The sequence below is a fragment of the Cryptomeria japonica genome, chromosome 1 (assembly GCF_030272615.1).
Source record: "Cryptomeria japonica chromosome 1, Sugi_1.0, whole genome shotgun sequence".
In the NCBI taxonomy this organism is placed as follows: Eukaryota; Viridiplantae; Streptophyta; class Pinopsida; order Cupressales; family Cupressaceae; genus Cryptomeria; species Cryptomeria japonica.
Window position 1 is genome coordinate 708,797,320 of NC_081405.1, and position 19,583 is coordinate 708,816,902.

Consider the following 19,583-nt stretch of genomic DNA (forward strand, 5'->3'; position numbering starts at 1 on the left):
GTGTTTGTCTACTGATTACTTACTTTCTGATTTTACTGAATGTTAACTTATTTGTGACAAATCTAATTACAATCTAGGGCATAGATAAAAGATAAAGTTTGATTAACAAACCTAGGGTATAAAATTACAGGGACAATCAGCCATCCTCAAAACAATCAAAGACATTTCATGACATTCTACAATTTTTGGGAACAGCTTGGGGATGTCCCTTAGGCATCTCCCTAACACCAGAATGTCTCAAAAATGTGGCCATGCCTAAAAAGGTTGAACAAACATCCTTAGGTTTCCTTGCTTGCAAAGTCTCCATGCGAGGCTTCTCAAACATCAAATTCCCTAATCGCACTCCATGTGAACAAACAAATGAGAATCATAAAACCACACATCCCAATCTTGGTTTCCTCCCCTCACATATGCAACTTACAAACGATAATCAACTTTAGCCAACAAGCCAATGTTAGCAACTACTCATATTTGCTTTTATAGAAACGAGCTTGCACAAAACCACCAAGTGGTATTACATAATCCATGCGCCCCTAAAACCATGTCCCCTTCATTTGACTTTTGAAGCTAACTTTTCCCAATTGGTACTAAGTTTTCTCAATATTAAATATCTTCCCAATGTGCAACTCTTATTAAATATTAATCTCAATGTTACATACATTATACAAATGGTCCCTAAGAATGTCTAACCAATGTGATACACACACATCCCTAGATTTCCTATATGCACCACAAATAAATATTATATTTTGCATAATAAGCATTATACAAGGTCTACAACACTCCTTTTCCCAACAACCCATACAAAGTAACTATAATGCTAATATGATTATTACCACTAATTACTAATAAAATCTCTATGTATTCTTGTGAAATCATATAAGTTTTTAATTCTACACAAATCTTGTCTTAATCTCTATAAAAATTGAATGCATAAAAAGATGCCACTCATGCTTAGAAAATAGCTACTATTTACCTTATCTTTGTAAAAAGAATGCCATTTAGTCGTACAAAGCAAACACGAAAACTTTTCCTCAAATCTGAAATTGAACCCACATTATCTCCAATACCAAGGTGCCTTTGGTCTTTTATAGTCAACTTCAATCCATCGCCTATTGAAAGAGTCTTGTCACCTTTTGTTTTTGAACTCTCACAAACTTTTGGGGCCTGGGAGTTTGACTCATTGGCACAAGCATAAAGCTGGAAATAGTGAAGTTGATTCTGCAAAAGGATGACACAAAAATTACTTTTCTCTTGATAAGTCAAAAAACTCTTCATTATTTTAGTGATTAAGTCTTCAAAAATTTAGAAGAACATAAAGGTTAAAAGAATAAGATATAGGAGTAACATTCCAATCATATTATACCATCTCACCATGAAGCATCAATGCCATGCACAAAATTTACTATCTTATTGCAATCATACAGCATAACATAATGTAAACCAATCCGAAACAGACCATAAACTCTGAATTTTCAATTGCACTGTTCCATTTTGACAGTGACAGTGAATCTTTAATTATTTTGTTGTTTTAGAATTTTATATCGTATTCAATGCCTTCATGGTTTAATTTGTATATCTATAAATTTTCATGTTACACCTCAAATTCAAAAGAATGCAGTGGGAAAAAAATCCTTGCATCACTTCAATTTAGACATGCATGGAGTAGGCTATGCAAGATATCAGGACATAACAATTACCATCAGTAGATATATTTAAAAAAGTACATCTGGAAATATTACAAACGAAAGAACAATCATTGTAACCCACAAAATCTACATTAAAATAACATAAGTTTTATATATTCTCTTCTGTGTTATTAAACAACAACTCGCTCATTAAAGAGTGCAGATACGATCTCTATACTACTATAGTTTAGTACAGATACCAATCTTTAAAATGCAAATGAGATTTTACATAAAATCTAATCTTCATGTTAGGTTTGTGATTCAAACTTGGTGTAGTTTGTAGGTTTGATAAATGAAACATCTTGTAAAGTCACTCATTCACAAGATACTTGGAAATTAGGTAACTGGATTTTAATTGTGTGTGAATATTATTGTGGGTTGGTTAACAGGTGGTTGAATGGAGTGTGTGTCAAAGGCTTCTGCTGCCATCCCCTCCCATGTATAGTTTGTGAGATATGAACAAGCAAAGTAAGATTGAACTATTCATTCCACCTTCAGGTGAAAGCCAATTCAGGTTACTTACTATCAAGGACTGCAACAATAATGCTTGTTTGTAATAAATGGTCCATGAAAAACACAGCAAAGGCCTCCAATGATCTCTCAGGAAGCACCCACGTGCTTAATATGACACAACGATCTCCCCACCTTGGGAATCCACTCTAGATAAGTGAAATGCAAGTTCTGAGCTTGCATCCTCTATCGCTAAGACATTAACATCTTTGTCTACTTCTGGAGAATATACCAAAGTTTCTTAGGGTCATCCAATGAATTGAGGCATAGCATAGAAGCTAAATGTGCCCAAAAAGTTGGGCTTTTCATCATCAGAACTTCTATCTGCCTCAGAGAATTCCTTGAGTGGATTATGGGCAATTTCAGTGGAGGTTGCCGCTGTAACTGCTTCAGAATTTACAACAGCCAATAGTGGCCTTCTTAAACTTTTGACAAGAACATGAGAGTTACTTCAGAACATTGTCAGGCCAAAGTATTTGAAGATGAAATGTGAGCTTGTTATGAAGGACACCTCCCTATACAAGCATCAGTATGAACCCCTTGATGAAAACCGGTACAAGCTTGATTATATCTTGGGTTTGACCATTGAGAACTTATAATTCCAACCCTCGTCTTCAAGTCTGGCATTGCCAAGTCCACATCCTTATCATGCAAAGGCACATCAAGGTTGGTAGGCATATGGTGTGTTCCATCTTTGATGGCAAGAGTGGATTTCTCAGAGCATATTATTTTCTCACTTTTACTTGTCAAAATCATTACACATAATGTTTAAACATATACCTTGCTTACATGAGTTGGTTTGAAACTTCTAATAATATTTGGAAGGTCTCGAGTTGAAGTCTCTTATGAAGATTCGTATTAGAGAAGTATATATAATGGCAACTAATCTTATAATTGTTGTTAGGTGAACTAGTTATAAGCATTTTATCAAATATTTGTAATTCGGAACCCACAGGTCCTAAGTTTAAGTCTCCAAAAGGCCCAAAGTTGAAAATTTATTTTTGTTCCATTTAGAAACATTTCTTCTGTTGCAAATAGGAAAATCATTACCTACAATTACCAATTTTGGTGTAAATTTGTCATACCTACATATTTTCATATGCAATTGACATATTTGGAAAGTAGACTCAACTAGCTTTTCAACAAATACCTAGATTATGGGTTTCATTTTGTCAAAGAGGCAAATTTTCAACTTTGAAAAGCAAGCTCAATAACAACATAATTTTCTCATATGGTGGCCAGTTTTATTATATCACAAAAAACTCTTCCACAATGCTTGATATTCAATAAGCTTTGCAAGAAGTAGTAGTAATAACCAATATAGATGGAAGCAAAACTCATTTGAATAACAAAATCTGTAATCACATAAACACCAACCACTAACCTAAACATGATGCACGGTTGTGGCATAAACATTATGAAGGGCATTTTAAATTAGTATACTATTCATGATTATCTAAGTATAAAGTTTAAACCATAATTGCGTGAAAACTCATACCCTAACCCCCGATATGTGTCTCCCATATCAAAAACATATCCCTGACTTTGAGACAAATATGGGGATGTGTCCTTGAAATAGAAGACTCAAATTCTATAAGAAGAAAATTTTGAATATTGGAAAACTTGTTGGAGAGAAATAAAACTGATAAATCTATGCAAAAGATGTTTCTCTGCAAAAGTTTTTGCTTTTGACGACTTTTTGGCAAAATCACAGTTTTCAAAACTGTGAAGTTCTTTGAGAAGATGATCTTGATTTTTATGTCTCCAGATAGCGGGAGGGATGGCTTTGTTACCCAACATCATGTTGAAGGGATGGATTCCGTTTCTTGGTCATATGAAGATGTTATGCAAAAAGCAGTTGGCTGATCAAAAGTCCACCCAGGTCCAACCAGGGAGGGTCTCAGCAAGAAGCTCATGTCACAAAGCATTCAAAGAGAAGGGGGCAGCCTTCTATGCATTCATGGCCAAATGACCTGGAAATTCTGTCACATTTCTGTAGGGTAGTTAGTAGGATGTCCGTTAAGGGATGGTATTAAAATAACATTGTAATATTGATATAATAGTCATTTAGTTATTATTTAGAAACTTTTATTTATGTCTTTCGTCATTAATTAGTTTTAGGAAGTTTCCTATCTTTTGTGTTTCTATTCTTGATCGTTTCCATTATGGAAAGATCCTCTTGTAATCTCTATTTAAGAAACTTTCATCTCCTTAAGTAATTATCAGATATAACAAATTATCATTTCAAGGTATCAAAGTGAGCAAAGAGTTTTTTGACGAATTTTAAATAATGTGTGGGTTTTCTTCTTTTTTTTCCAAAAAGAATCATGGTGGGTTTTCCTATATCCAAAACAAATCATGGAAGGTTTTGCACAATTTTTCTCCTAAAAATCTTGGCTGGCTTTTCATTTTGTTTTTTTGCGTATGATTTTTTATACAAAAATCATGGGTTCTTTTTCTTCAGATTTTTGAGTTTGTGGATTGTCATTAGATTTCTGAATTAGTGGGTTTTCACCCTTTTTTGACAGAAATGAAGGTTTTTGCCAATGCTCTCACAAAATCATGTGTGATTTCAACATCGCATCTAGAGTTTGACTATTATTCCAGAAAATTGTGGTTTCTTGTAGCTTGTTTTGGGTCGCACCTAGGGTTTCTAGGGCAAACGATGTTTCTTTGCAAAAGTTTTTTCTTTTGACGACTATTGGCAAAATCGTGGTTTTTCAAAAATGTGAAGTTCTTTGAGAAGATGATCTCAATTTCCATGTCTCTAGATAGTGAGAGAGATGGCTTCATTACCTAACATCGTGTTGAAGGAATGGTTTCCATTTCTTGGTCATATGAAGATGTTATGCAGAAAGCAGTTGGCTGATCAAAAGTCCAACCAAGGAGGGTCTCAGCAGCAGGCTCATGTCGCAAAGCATTCAAAGGAGAAGGGGGGCGGCCTTCTATGAATTTGTGGCTAAATGACCTACAGATTATGTCACATCTTTTGTAGGGTATTAAAATAGTATTGTAATATTGATATAATGGTCATCTTAGTCATTTAGTTATTATTTAGAAACTTTTGTTTGTCTTTCATCTTTAGTCATCCAATGGAATTCCTTTCTTTCTTCCCACCCCCTCCATATGCAATCTAGTTGCCTCTTCCCACCCCCTCCATATGCAATCTAGTTGCCTCAATCTTCTCAGCTAGAGTTATTTTTGCACAAATGGCATAGCCATTCACCCCTTGACCACCTTTCCACAAAATATGACCATAAACTCTTGTATAGCTACCCCTATATTCAATTTTGCACAAATGGCATAGCCATACTCTATCCCCCTTGAATTTTTTTCTTATTATTATCAATTCATGATGCAAATAGTAAGATGGGTTTCTTGGAGTTAAATGGGCTTTTGACATAGGTTTTGAGGAGTTTGGAAGAACATTCAAATGGGTTTGTACTTGTTGGCCTTGTTACACTCCCACTCCCTGAAGAACCCCCTGTGGCTATCATACTTCTATGAGATCTAGCTCACCTTTCTTGCATTTGAATTTCCACCTCCTCAGTATGACTAATCTCATTGTTGTTCATGGTGTTTTCTTATTAACAATTTAAAAGAAAACTGTAAGTTCAAATGAAAAATAAAATAAAATCACAATGACATCCCTATGTGTGTAAATTTTTTGAAAAAAGCTTTTAAAAATGTAAAACAAATGTAAGATGAAGAACTTACCTCTATTGTAATGGATTTTATTGTTTGCATGCTCAGTGAGTACTAGCTGAATATGTGAGTACTCGCATGTTTCTCAACCCAATGAGCAACTCGCAAGTTTACTCGCACCTGTAACATGACGAAAACTCGCCTACAACTCATGCCTAAGTTGCCGCGAACTCGCACACAACCCGTCGGAAATCTGCCAGAAGATCCGTTGCCCAAATGCAAGAAAAAAAACACAGTAAACAGGCAGTTTTTTGTCGTTTCTTCACTTAATAAACCCTAATCGACACCCAAAATAATACAATGACAGACGACTTTTTTTGCAGCAATTTCCTTTAGTTTTGTTTTATTGTTTCATACTAATCGATATTTCGAACGAATCAATAGTAATAAGTATAATTCAATATTCTTTAAAATTTCAGTCTTCATGTATTAATAATAAATATATTGTTTATTTATTGTTTTATTAATGTTTAAATGTATTTAATAATATCTAATGGTTTAATATTGTTTAAAATTTAGATGTATATATATTTATTATTGTTTAAAATTTAAAATGTAAATATATTTAATAGTCTAAAATTTTAAATGTGTTGAGACATGGACCAGCTAGGAATCGAACCTAGGACCTTCCATAGGCTGCTGGAGTGCTCTACCACTGAGCTACTGGCCCCTCTTGGACCAGTCCATCGTCGGTCCAGGTGTGGCTTATTTCCAACACCAACACCCCCCCTTAAGCCACACCTCTCGTGTGTTTGGGGCTCCTAGCCTGGACCTGGCTCTGATACCATGTTGAGACATGGACCAGCTAGGACTCGAACCTAGGACCTTTTCATAGGCTGCTGGAGTGCTCTACCACTGAGCTACTGGCCCCTCTTGGACCAGTCCATCGTCGGTCTGGGTCCGGGTGTGGCTTATTTCCAACACCAACAAAATGTATATAATAATGTAAATATTGATTAAAATTTATATATTAATATAGATTATTAAATTATTATTTTTTTTAGACTCATTTGATACATTTTGTAATAGAAAAATGCAAAAACAGTGTTTTTATAAAAAAAATCAGTTCTCTTTAAGTTGCCGAGTGTTAGTCAAGTTTTTGCCAAGATTTCGCCAAGTCAAAGAATTTGGGCTTGCTAAATACTCTCCAAGTCCAAGTCTGCGAACTATGGTGGATTTGATGCCCTAGTCTTCTCTTTCAACTACTGCTCTTCAACACATTGCAAATGTTAAAATGAGATTTTTTTCTTTTTTGTTGTTTTGATAGGTGAACTAGGCTTAATTGTTGTTTAAAGGGGTGAGGGGATCTTTGTGTGTCATATTCCCTGTTAGTGTTTACGGTCACAGCCTTTCATATCCTTTATAGCAATTAAGCCTGGACCAACTGAGATTAAAAATAACTAATGAAGTAAGGCCGACTTAGTCAAGGGACATTACAAAGTAAAGTCAAGTAAATATCTGATAAAGCTGACTTATTGAAGTACTCGCCTATTAGGAGGAGGATTAGAATAAATCAAATATGAACAATTATCAGGCCAACTTCACTATTGACACCCAAGTTGATGGCATAGATATAATAATATCAGGCTATCAACGATTATCAAAGAGCAGAGATTCGTAAAAGTAAAAGCAGCGCTTATGTTAGGACAATGATTGTGATAAGATCTGACTTGATAAATAAGCAATGAGCAGCAAAAATTCATAAGCATTAAAACAGCGATTAAGATTATGTTAGAGGCAGCAAGTAATATGACAAAAGATGATGTGCCTCTTAAGAGTTATCTCCATTCAAAGAGACACCTCCCTTCTATGGAGACGTCATAATATAAAAGGAAAATAAGAAATGGAATATGAGAGGACGGAACGATATAAATTAAGTTCTGATCAGAATTCAGAGATATAAATTGCATTCGGAGATTTGAATATAATTCAGAAATAAAGCAGCCATTGGGTATTTAGCAAAGTGTATGGTGTGCAACACAGTAGAATCTATTGTATATTTTGAAATCTCCTATTATGTATTTAATTTATTTATTATTGAATTATTTTGCCATTCCATCAAGGATTTAGAATTAGAAATTATTCATTGTATTTTAATAAAGCAATCATATTAGAAATTGGCAAGGAAACATAACAGGGAGATCCAGGAGTACAGATCCCCTTAATTAAGTAGACACCCCTTGAGTTGGTTGCTTGTGGGCCAAGGGGTCAGATTGACTTGGTTGGTTGTCCAACGCTGTTGGGCTTAATTGTGGAGGATAGTCTCAACTTGTAATGTCCCCTTCTCCTCAGTGAACATTCAGGTGTTGATTAGCCTATTCTTCTGTCATTCCGGTAGGCTAATTCGGAGATATAAGGGATGAGAGGCTGGCATTGTCAATTATTTACTGATGGAGAAATAAATAATATTATTTTGAACCCATAAAGTAATATTATAAGGGAAAGTCACTTTTGGTTATAAAATTAAATTATAAAAATAAAGTGACTTAAGTTATGAAAGTGACTTAAGTTATGAAATAAAGTCATAAAGTGACTTTACTAAGAAGGTAATAAAATATGAAGTGACTTTATCATGAAGGCAAATTTATAAAATAAACTTATAACATTTATTAAGCCTTCTAGAAGTGGGAGGAACTTCTTGGAGGGAAAAGTTTATTAAAAATCACACATTGTGATTTTCAGGTCCAAAAGCGGTTTAGAAAAACTATTTAAGGGGTTTCCTTCCTTCTCCGAGGATTATGATATGTTGATTTGATACTTGATAATTTCTCCATTGTTGCTGGTTTGACAGCAGCAGTCATATCTGAGGACAGAAACCATTGGATATTTGTAGGTTGGACGGAAACCCAACACTAATTGAGAGGTGGGCTCACTCAAGGTTCATCATTGAGCAGATTGGCATCATTTTAATCAAGTTTAGAAGGAGATTTTCCGGCTAGGGCAATTGTGTAGTAGCAGCATCTCCAATTTTGGACAGTAATCATTCTTTGTATTGCAGCAATTATTTGTAGGCTTGGTTGATATTGATTTCTCCTTCCATGTTGGTATTGGCGCATCTCTACAGCACATTGCTAAGGTCTCTCTTCTTGCAAGTCATTCAATATTCTTCTGTATGTTTCAAATGGCATGTTTTATATCAGAATCATTATCAATAGATTTGTCTTTGTAACATGCTTATTTCCTTGGAAATCTATATCGTTTCCTTGCATGTTTAGTTTGCATGTTTGCATGTTGTTACTCTGCAATGAAATGAAGCAAAACATGGCAAAAATCAAAAAACCAAATCAGATTTGAAACAATATCCTAGTTCGGGATATTTCAGCATCCGATGGTCCTTTCCCCTCAAGTTCCTAATATGGTTGAAGCTATAATCTGCATGTTTACAATAAGAGTTATCATTATTAATTTGCTTTATGTTAATTGATTATTTTCCTAAATTCAATTGCTATCGTGTAATTTAGTGAAAGAATACTCTTGTAGATAAATTATATTATCGGTATTGTTACTTTTGAGCAAAAATCAGGTGTATATCAAAAGGGGATATTACATTGTGGACCAGCCATCCCTTCTTTTATTTAATTTTTTTTTTTTTAACTAAAGTTATAATGTGCTAGGCCATCTAGCTGTCCACTGATGTCCCCCTGCACATTCAAGGACATTTCAAAACTGTTTCTTGATTTTGGCATGGAAAGGGGACAGGAGGGGATGTTTCCTAGGCATCCCCACGTCCCCAAAATTTCCCCTATAGAAAACAAGGATACCAGGGCAGGTGAACTGTCTCCAAGGAGCACTGCAAATTACACAATATATACATGGGGAAGACCCTTCTTGGTAAAAAAAACCCCGATAAAGCATCATTCCATTATAAACACTTACAAAACAGTCTATACAACATAGACCAAACCTACAGATACACTTCACCTTACTTCCAGATGGCCAATAATCTAATAGTTTATTGATTATTAATTAATTTAAATGATAACCCAGCAAAAAAAAATTAATTTAAACGATATAAGTTATAACCCAGCAAAATAAAATTAATTTAAATGATATATGCTTTGTAAAACGTATAATGTGTGCATAAGGTTTGATAACCTGTTATTAGAACAACATATAAATGTTATCAGGGTATGACCTCTAATAACATTATGTTCTAACAGAATTTCTGATTTTTATGCCTGGCTTGAAAAATTGTCTCAATGGAAAAGGTGAGAGGCAATACAAAAAGAGAGAAAATTAGAAAAGGAGAAGCACAGGGCACTAATGCAAAAGACAAAGGTCAAAGTCTCTGCACATAGACTCCAAAAAGAGGACAAGAAGCTCAAAAGTCAATTTTGAAAGTAGCAAAATACCACAAAAAAAAAAAAAGACAATCTAATCTGTGGAAAAGATGACAAATGTTGGTGAAAGCAATTTTTTTTGCTACTACGCTCACACAATATTACTGGTGTGTCTGACCCAAGATTGACCCACTACACTTCGAAACATAATTTGCACGGCATCTAGAATGCAATTCTCATTTCTCATTTCTAGCAAGTTTAAGCATTGTGGTGATGATTTATAGAGTCTGGGACCCTAACGTTTGCATGTATAAAGAAAGCAGAGGATGTCTTAACAGCAAGAAACACCAACCTTGATGAGAAGGTGGATGACATAATGCAGATTCCAACCATCTAGTTTAGGTGCTAAAAGACAGAACTGTGGAGTGAAAAAAATCTGAAAAACCTCCTCTTCCTGATGATGGATCACTGAATGTGATCCAAAATGTCAACTGAAAAATATACACATTTAAAAGCAAAAGCAAGCATACAATCTGAAAAATCTGTTGCTGCCCTATGCCTTTGACCTTCTTCTGCTCCACCAAGGACAAATTGGATGAGTTAGATGGCAATACTTAAGAATGCAAACTCCACAAAAAAGTTGGAATGTCATGGTAAATTATCTTTTCTTGATAATATGCTCCTCTCAAATACAGCATATGAATAACTATCTTGTCAAGTATAAAACCATATAGTAAAGATACTCACACGGTATCACTTTGAATACTACATCACATCACCATCCAACGCAACAGCAAAAGTCCTAAAAACCCTGGCAATTAGAGATTTCATATTTCGGATGATGAGTATTTAAGGTTAAACATTAAATTGCTCACTTTTTTAAAATGATTGTTAAGAACAGTTACAAGTGTAAGCAGATTGCCAAAGCCTTCAAAAAGGCAAGGAGAATACATAGGAAGCAACAAGTTACTGAAGATTCAGTAAAAATCCCTGCAGCTTTCCTTGCATACATAGAGGGCTATCTCCAAGAAAATCTAAAAAATTATAAAGAAAAACAGCATCAATGTAGCCTTGCTATAGTTCTACCTCATAAGAAACTAAGAAAGTTGATCAAAATCTCCAAAGATAGATTAGCACCTACTCAAAGATGTGAAGTTTATAGGATTAATAGATCATGTGAGGTACCATACATTGGTGAAATTGGTTGTCCCATCTATATAAGGGTTACATGCTGCACATGCAAAGAGTGAGTAAGATAACGGAAAAGCTTTGAGAAAGTACCCATACAAAAATAAAATACCATATTTATTTTGAAAGAGCTAAAGTTCTAGTGGCGGATGAACATTATTCCAGATGGCCCTTAAGCTAGGCAGTTGAGTCAGCATACATATTTAAAATTTGAATAGGGATGAGAACTTAAGCTTAAGCCACTCATAGTTTCATGGAGACCAATAATTAACATGCTAAAAAGACCTAATACCTTAGAAGAAGTGAGCCTATAATAGTTTTGAATGAGTAATTAAAAACTTAAAATCATTTAAAGAGTTCCAGTCCACAATCCACACGTATCCATTTCATCTTGATGATAGACCATAGAGTGTGATCCGAAAAATTGATTGAAGAAAATTTCTACTCTGTTAATTCAAAAAGCTTTCAAGTCATAATATAATGATTACTAATATGTCAGATAAATTTCCTTCCTTACCTTCTCAAACAACAGAATAAGGTTGTCCCTTGCAGTCCCAAAAGGTAGCTCAACTGCCAAACTCCGGAAATAGCGATACAACGCTAGCAGCTCATCTCCTACATATGTTGCCAGCACAGCAAGCTGCACACACACATGAAATTGGAAACCATTGAACTTTAACATGTTTACATTGTCTCACTGAATACTATATGAAATAAGTATAAGAAAATATTTAAGTCAATCAATTTTTGAAGTTTTTATGATTACCACAACCACTTCAGAATGAACCACAATAATCATGATGGCACAGAGCTACATCTATAAGAGTGGGACAGCTCAAATTCCTGAGAGCTAGACTTAAATTTAATACACTAAGATTGCAACTGACCTGGTTATGAGGGTTTCCACTTGCTGGCCAGATAGAGACTGCTTTCAAGTAATAACCAGCAGCAATTGACCAATCATGGTTTTGACTATCCCCATCTCCATGCAGTTCTTTATACCGTGCCAAGTCACCCAAATATATGAAGCATCGGTGGCATGACAACTGACATCTTTTCAGATCTGCAGCAGTCTTCTGATTATTCATACAAGGAACCTCCTCGTTAGAAAAGAAATCTTGAGAAAGTCCATGCCTTGCTCTGAGCTTCAACATGAACTCATGGTAAAATCCTGTTGCTTCAGATAAAAAGCTCCTGAAACTTGCCAAAACCTTGTGAACGGGCTCATTCTTTATAACATGTTTAGCTCCAGGCATAGGAATGGTTGGCCCAGATGTGGTAGCAGCCACACTTATCCTAATCCTGGTTCGGAATTCTTCAATTTGTTTGTAATGAAGCCTCCAAAGAGCTTGCTCTATTTCATGGCCTTCTGCATACTCATGATCCTCCAGAATAATATTTTCATAGATCTCTCGGATCTTTAAGCGTAGATCGCGAACATTAAGGCTTGATGAACCTTTTGATCCAATCAGAGAATGCAATTGTTTTTCTAGCTCTATAGCCTACAATACCAATATAATGGCTTCTTATTAACAATCCTAGGCTTAGCAAAGCTGATCATCAACAACAAAAATTGAGAGGCAGATTTCAATGTGAATCACATTTGCAGTGTTACATTGTTTATTCCCCTGCAATCAGATGTAACAATAAAGTCCTAATGGCATAGCTGCCATCCCAGACAGAGATGAAACTAAACAAAACAACAAACAGAAAAAATCCTACAAAAAACTAGAAGGCAAACAGATGATTCATAATATACCTGGTTAAATCGCTTTAACTCAAGTGATTGAGTGCCAGGTAATGCCTCACTTTCACTCGACATGGTCATCATGCATTCAGAGCAATAATGTTTTTTTATGTAGATAGCTGCAAAAACACACAAAAAACTGATGAATCCTGTATTGAAAATATATTGGCCGAAAGTCTCTTAAATTAAAAACTTGTTTAAGTAATTGTAGATTAGTGATGCCTTATCATAACACAAAATTTCTTTACACTTAAGCTACAGTGCTAGAATCCCTGAAAAGTGGGTGGGTCCTAAGAGAGAGTGGTGCCAATGACTCAATCAAGTGGGTCCCACTTCTAGTGGGCTCCATAAAGATCATTTCAACAGTGGTTAAAGCAGTACTCCAGCCTTGCAATTGTGGACCATATTATATGCTGCTGTTCTGACAAACGAGTTGGTGCTTTCTCTCTTATATTATAAAAAGAAACTAATAATAGAGCTGAAGCATTAACACTGGTGCAGGGTATCAAGATTTGCTTCAAAATGTGGTTTTAAGCACCTTCTTTCGCAGGTTATCATAAATTCTACAGCTAGAGATGGCTGCTGGTAGCTGCACCAATTGATGCCTACACACAAATTTTAGTGAAGCACAGAACCTGGCCTTGGATCTTTGACTCAATCATCTAGCAAAGTCGTTTTAAGTTTTAACTATTGGAGAAGGTAATAAATCAGCCAATTGGGCCATTAAGTCTTCTCTTTTGAATTTAGTATTGATCCCATGGATCATATTCTATGTTCCTGTTCCGACAAATGAATTGGTGCTTTCTCTCTTCCATTATAAAATAAGACTAACAATAGAGCTGAAGCAGTGGCATTGGTGCAGGGTATCGAGATTTGCTTCCAAATAAGATTTTAAACACCTTACATTAAGATGGAGACTCACAAGTTATCATGAGTTCTACAGCTACAGATGGCTGCTGGTAGCTACCCTGATTGATGCCTAAGCAAAATTATTAGGGAAGCTCAGAACCTGGCTTGGGTCTTTTTTGATTCAATCACCTAGCAACATTGATTTCAGTTTTTAACTATTGGGAAAGGTAATAAATTAGCCAATTGTGTTGTTATTCAGCACATTGAATCTTCTCTTATGAATGTAGTATTGATCCTAAGGTATAGTATTGCCTTGAAGATTTGACCTTACTTGATGATATGGCATCTAAAGCCCGTCCCTATTTGTCTCCTCAACTGACAGGGAGGACACTTCTTTTGATTTGAGGTGCTCGATTTCCAATCCCTCACTCATGTAAGCTTTCATCCATGTTTATTGGTCATGATGGAGGTGACCATGGGGTCAAAAACTATGGCACTTTCACCACTTGGTCATCCTGGTTGAGAGAATTGTTGTCAAACTTCATAAATCGAGGGCACCACTGGAATTCTCAAAGCATGGGTGGCAGAGTGAAGTGTTTGAAGCCTTTGGAGTTGAATCTGCCTGCTTCAATTCAAGGTGGGCAATCTCCAATGCCCACACCATTCACTGCAAAACAAAGCTATGGATGCCTGAAGAAAGAAACCGAAACCCTGTGGCAGTCACAAACTGAGACAACATTGGCAGAGTTGATAGTGCCGAATGATGTGTGGGAATTGATTGAGCTTTGAGTGAAGCATGTTCAGCTTGCAACAGGTGGTGTCTACTGTGGCTCTGCAAATTGCTAATGCTGTCTATGGATGACTAATTTCCCAATGCCATTTTGGGGATCAATTTTTGTCTATGGTTTGATACCAACGTTTGTGGTTCTTGGGTTTTGGTTCTGTTTTAGCAAGCCTGTATGTGTCTCCAAGCAGATTGTGTAGCTGGATAGGTTATAGTAGCTTAATTATTAATTCTTATATAATTTTCCATATAGAGGCCAGGAATGGCATTGTTTTTGCTGATAATCTGTAACTATTAACATTTAGTTTTGCTCCAGAATAAAGGGCCCCTGTAGAACCCAAATTGTTTAAATTAAAGAAAAAAAAACAAAGTTTTATGCTAAAAAGGTTTCATTGGACAGCTTCATTTCAAAATTGATGTATTTTAATCATTTACATAGTCAGGCACATTATTGCTGCAGATTCTAAAAAGATTGGATTACAGAGACCCCTATCATGAATTTCAAAATCACTGCATTACCCCACAAAGAATGCATCCAATTAAAACAAATAGCATTTAGGCTTATTTCTGTGTTAATCTCAATTCCCAGTCTGCAATGCCAAAACTCCAAACCATGTACCATTTGATTTTTACCAAGGTTAAACACAAGACCATATCATCATAACATAATCCAAATCTATGCTTATTTCTGTGTTAATCCCAATTCCAACAGCCTGCAATGCCAAAAGCCCAAACCACGAACCATTTGATTCTTACCATGGTTGAAAACAAGACCATATCATCGTAGCATAATCCAAACCTATGCTTATTTCTGTGTTTATCAGTATCCCAATGCCCACACAGTCTACATCCTATTAAAATAGATAGCATTTATGTTTATTTCTGTGTTAATCCCGATTCCCACATGGTCTGCAATGCCAAAAGTCCAAACGTATGTACCATTTGATTCTTACCTTGGTTAAACACAAGACCATATCATCAGAATCTCCATCTAGCTGCAAAAAATTGGATTTTGGATTTAATTATAAATAGAAGCACCAGTAGAATTACAGGTGAGATGCATAAATTATTAAAATGGGGCAAATCTTTTTCCATGTTTATTGTAATAACCATTAAATGTACTGTGCACACTCCCATCAAAACACAGGAAATTACAAAATAGTGAATTTGATTCAGTTCTCTATTACACTCAAAATTGTCACTCAGTAAATAGAAAAAAGAAATAAATCGAACTTAGTACACCTTGATTTAAAAATAAGCCATAGATAAGGTTAACCATTAACTAAAGCAGCAGAAAGTATCAGATAAAACACTTAATAAGATATCTATACATCTGTCCACAGATTACCTGCCATGGCATAGTTTCTCAGGACTAAGGCATTTGAGCCAAGATATATCCAAACATTATCACTCAAATTATGTGACATTTCTTTTGAAAAGGCAAAATTACGCATCTAGGTGGGATATCTAATTATATTAGATTTGCATTGTGCAAGAACAAATATCTTATCAATTATAATTTGACATGCCTAACAACAGGCCACAATAGGGTTTCAAACAAAGAGAACTTACTTTAGCATGTATTATTCAGATCCTCAAACATTTAACAACCAAATTCTTCAAGAGGTTGCTGCCTCGCATACTGAATGACATAAGGGAAAGTTATCACAGCCAACTATTTTATTGTAAATCATAGCCCATAGTTACTGTAAGCTTGACATAAAAGGTTGCAAAATCTTAAGAGAGTTCATTGAACTATCAAATAGACTATAGTGCTATCTATCAAAAACAAATTCCAACCGTCACTGAAGACACAATGACAATGGTGACATGGATTTGAGTCTGCTTTATCCATGGAGCAATGGGAAGGGTGAGCCATACTGCCCCAGGGGATTGGTGGCTCAGCCTCTGTGTTGTTTGAGAGCCAAAAATGGGACTAACAAGCCCATCTCCAGGTCCTTGGATCACTGGGCAATCACAATAAATAATATAAACAGGAATTTTGATACTTGAAATAATCAATGGAAGAGTATCATCTAGTTTCTTTAAGGATAAATAATCCAATACAAACACAACCAACATAACCACTCCCAAGGGTTCAGCAGGACACGGTCTTGTGATAAAACAAAGCAATTTACATGATATCACCAATGTTCAAGCCATAGAAGCAGAAATCGGCAAGAGATCAGATTAATATAATAATAATATTGTCGAGTGTATTAATATGATCATTATATTAATACTATCAGAATTATATAATTATATAATATTATAATAAAAAAAATTTAATATAATATAATAATAACAATATTATATTATCCGATTTTTTCCCCAAATGATTAATGCTCCTATGGACTTCAAGCATCAAAGTCCATGTTCTATGTCTTGAAATGAAGCTGTTCAAGCAAGGCACGGCTGTACAAGGCTGGTTGAGAGCCCCGTGACACTTTTGAGATAACAAAAACAGCTCAGATGTGGCTTCCAAGCTGAAAGGTATTCTAAAATTCATAATGCATTGCCTTGTGTTTAGTTGACAGCAGGAAACATGTACAATTCACCAATTAAAAAAGTATAATCCTATTACACTCAAAACTTAGGATTACCAATTAAGAGAATGCCTTCAATTATAAATTTTATGTTGGAGACCACATTTGGACGGTTCAACATCAGACATTCTGTAAAGATTATATCAGTTAAACACAGCATTATGCGAAACAAACAACTAAACACTTCGAATAAAGATCAGTGAGATATTAAAATTAGAATCTCTTAAACTTATAAGGGCTAAACAAGGAAAACTCAATTCAATCTTAATGACTAGTGATAGAAACACACTTTCAAAGCCAACTTCTCATACCACACAGTACATAAATGGCTTAAAATCTATCCAATAATAGATTCCTGAATATACAAACAATTATAGTAGAAGGAACAGAAAGAAAATTAAATAAATAAATAAATAGAAGCAACCCAAAATTAATGGGTGAAAATGAACAGCCTCTGCAAACAAATAATTGCTTCATAACCAGAAACTTGTCCAGCAGGCTTTGTTTTGAAGATAACAATGCAAATGCCAAGATGGTGACTCAGCCTAACCAAAAAAGTGTGCGTACAAGCCAAGGTGAATTTTGACAGAAAAGAAAAAGAAAAGTCGTTATTCATTCATGGCTGAGTCAGCCACAATCTAGCCTATGAAACCTGTCTTTTTAAAGCTCCAAATTAAAATATTTCCTTACATAAATTTTACACTCCTGGATTTCGATATGGTGGTTCGAGCTTAGCATAAACTAAACCTCGTCAATCAAGACCAGAAGCACAAACCTCAAATGATAGATGAAAGAACTCGCCAATTTAAATTCCAAAAATAAATGGCAAGAAAATACAGAATGCCAAACTTACAGTATAATTGGGTATAAAACTAAAGGTGAGGTCAAAGCCACGTCATAAGAAGAAAAAAATGTAAAACCTAGACAGATCCATTACCCTAAACCAAAATGTACAGTCATATAGTAACAGAACGGATCAACCCTAGGTTTTAACTAACATCAATTTCAGAAACACTGTCAATAGTTCGAACTCCGATAGGCCAATTAATTCCACAAAGGCAATATAGAATACAAGCTCAGAAGTCATGATTTCGAATCCAGTAAAATAATCAACAGTGCAATTCAACACGAATTGCCATAAAAATAATAATTTCCCCGACCCAATCGAAAACAATAATAGTATTTTGTCATCCATTGAATCAGTTGTCATGCCTTAAACAAAACCAAAAGTATAACAAACAGTACTGCTTCAGAAACAGATGACATATTGAGCAGAAAACATAAAAGAAAACTTGATTTGATCTTCTTCTTTTACCTGAAGACAAATCCTTAAGACCCTGGCTATAAGTACCCGAATAAAACTGATATGGGTGTCATCATCTGAGCACCAACACTGTCAAATTATCAGCTACAAGGCTAAATTGGATCATTATATTAAAATTATTGACTGATTTCAAGGGCATTTTTAACGGAATCCGTGGTTTTTTAATACCTGTGCGGACTTCAAAGTTATTGAAATACATAATAGGGTAAACAAATCACAGGAGGAAAAAGAGTTTAAGGGATTTCAGATGCTTTTTTCTAATTGAAAATATATATAAAATATATATTTTCAAGTAAAATGAATGTGCTCGACTCTCATGGTAGTTCGGATTGAAAGCGACCAAAATAAATAGCAAAGCTAAATCAAAGTGAGGAATGGTGGGCGAAATCAATTAAGTGAAGTGTGTGTTTTTGTTTGTTTTATAAAAATAATTGAGTTATGTAGGTCCATTGAGTTTTATGGGGATGAAGTGTGTTTGATAGTGTTTGTTTTAGAATTATAGATAATTTTGTTGTTGTAATAAGTGAATAAATTTGTTAATTTTAATTATTGAAAATCAAAAGAACAATTATAATAAATTTTTATGTTAGAGGTGTATTACATTTACATATGGATGTCAAAATATTTGTTAATAAAAACAAAAAACATTTAATCTAACTCAATAATATTATAATATTGTAAATTAATATTAAATTTTTATTATATTATTAAGATATTAATATATTTTTATATTTCTATTAAACTCTTCACCAAAGCAAAAAAATATTAAAACTAATTATTTTTTATTGGTAATGGGTCGAAACCGATAAGATATACATACTCTACCTCCTTGTGGGATTTGAACTTGTGACTCTGTTTCGAGATCACAAGTTCTCCACCACTAGGCCAACTCAAGCTATACAAAAACTAATTATTATTATTATACTATCATATCGATATATTATTAATATAATATTAGATTG

At 34.7% G+C, this 19,583-nt stretch overlaps 1 protein-coding gene across 3 annotated transcripts in view; it reads right to left on the minus strand.

The window, feature by feature from the left end:
- The window catches only part of LOC131062505 (nonsense-mediated mRNA decay factor SMG7), a 33,738-nt gene extending 14,801 nt beyond the window's left edge, over positions 1 to 18,937 (minus strand). For 2 of the 3 annotated variants that reach the window (XM_057996175.2, XM_057996176.2), the window contains exons 1-6: positions 18,613 to 18,937; positions 15,705 to 15,746; positions 13,131 to 13,237; positions 12,259 to 12,873; positions 11,889 to 12,011; positions 977 to 1,221 (exon numbers count right to left, since the gene is read on the minus strand). In XM_057996175.2, coding sequence (XP_057852158.2) covers positions 977 to 1,221; positions 11,889 to 12,011; positions 12,259 to 12,873; positions 13,131 to 13,202 — 1,055 coding nt within the window. In that variant the 5' untranslated portion in view covers positions 13,203 to 13,237; positions 15,705 to 15,746; positions 18,613 to 18,937. The remainder of the gene's footprint in view (positions 1 to 976; positions 1,222 to 11,888; positions 12,012 to 12,258; positions 12,874 to 13,130; positions 13,238 to 15,704; positions 15,747 to 18,612) is intronic. The other variant, XM_059221720.1, reaches the window with a different exon arrangement.
- Positions 18,938 to 19,583: the final 646 nt, after the last annotated feature.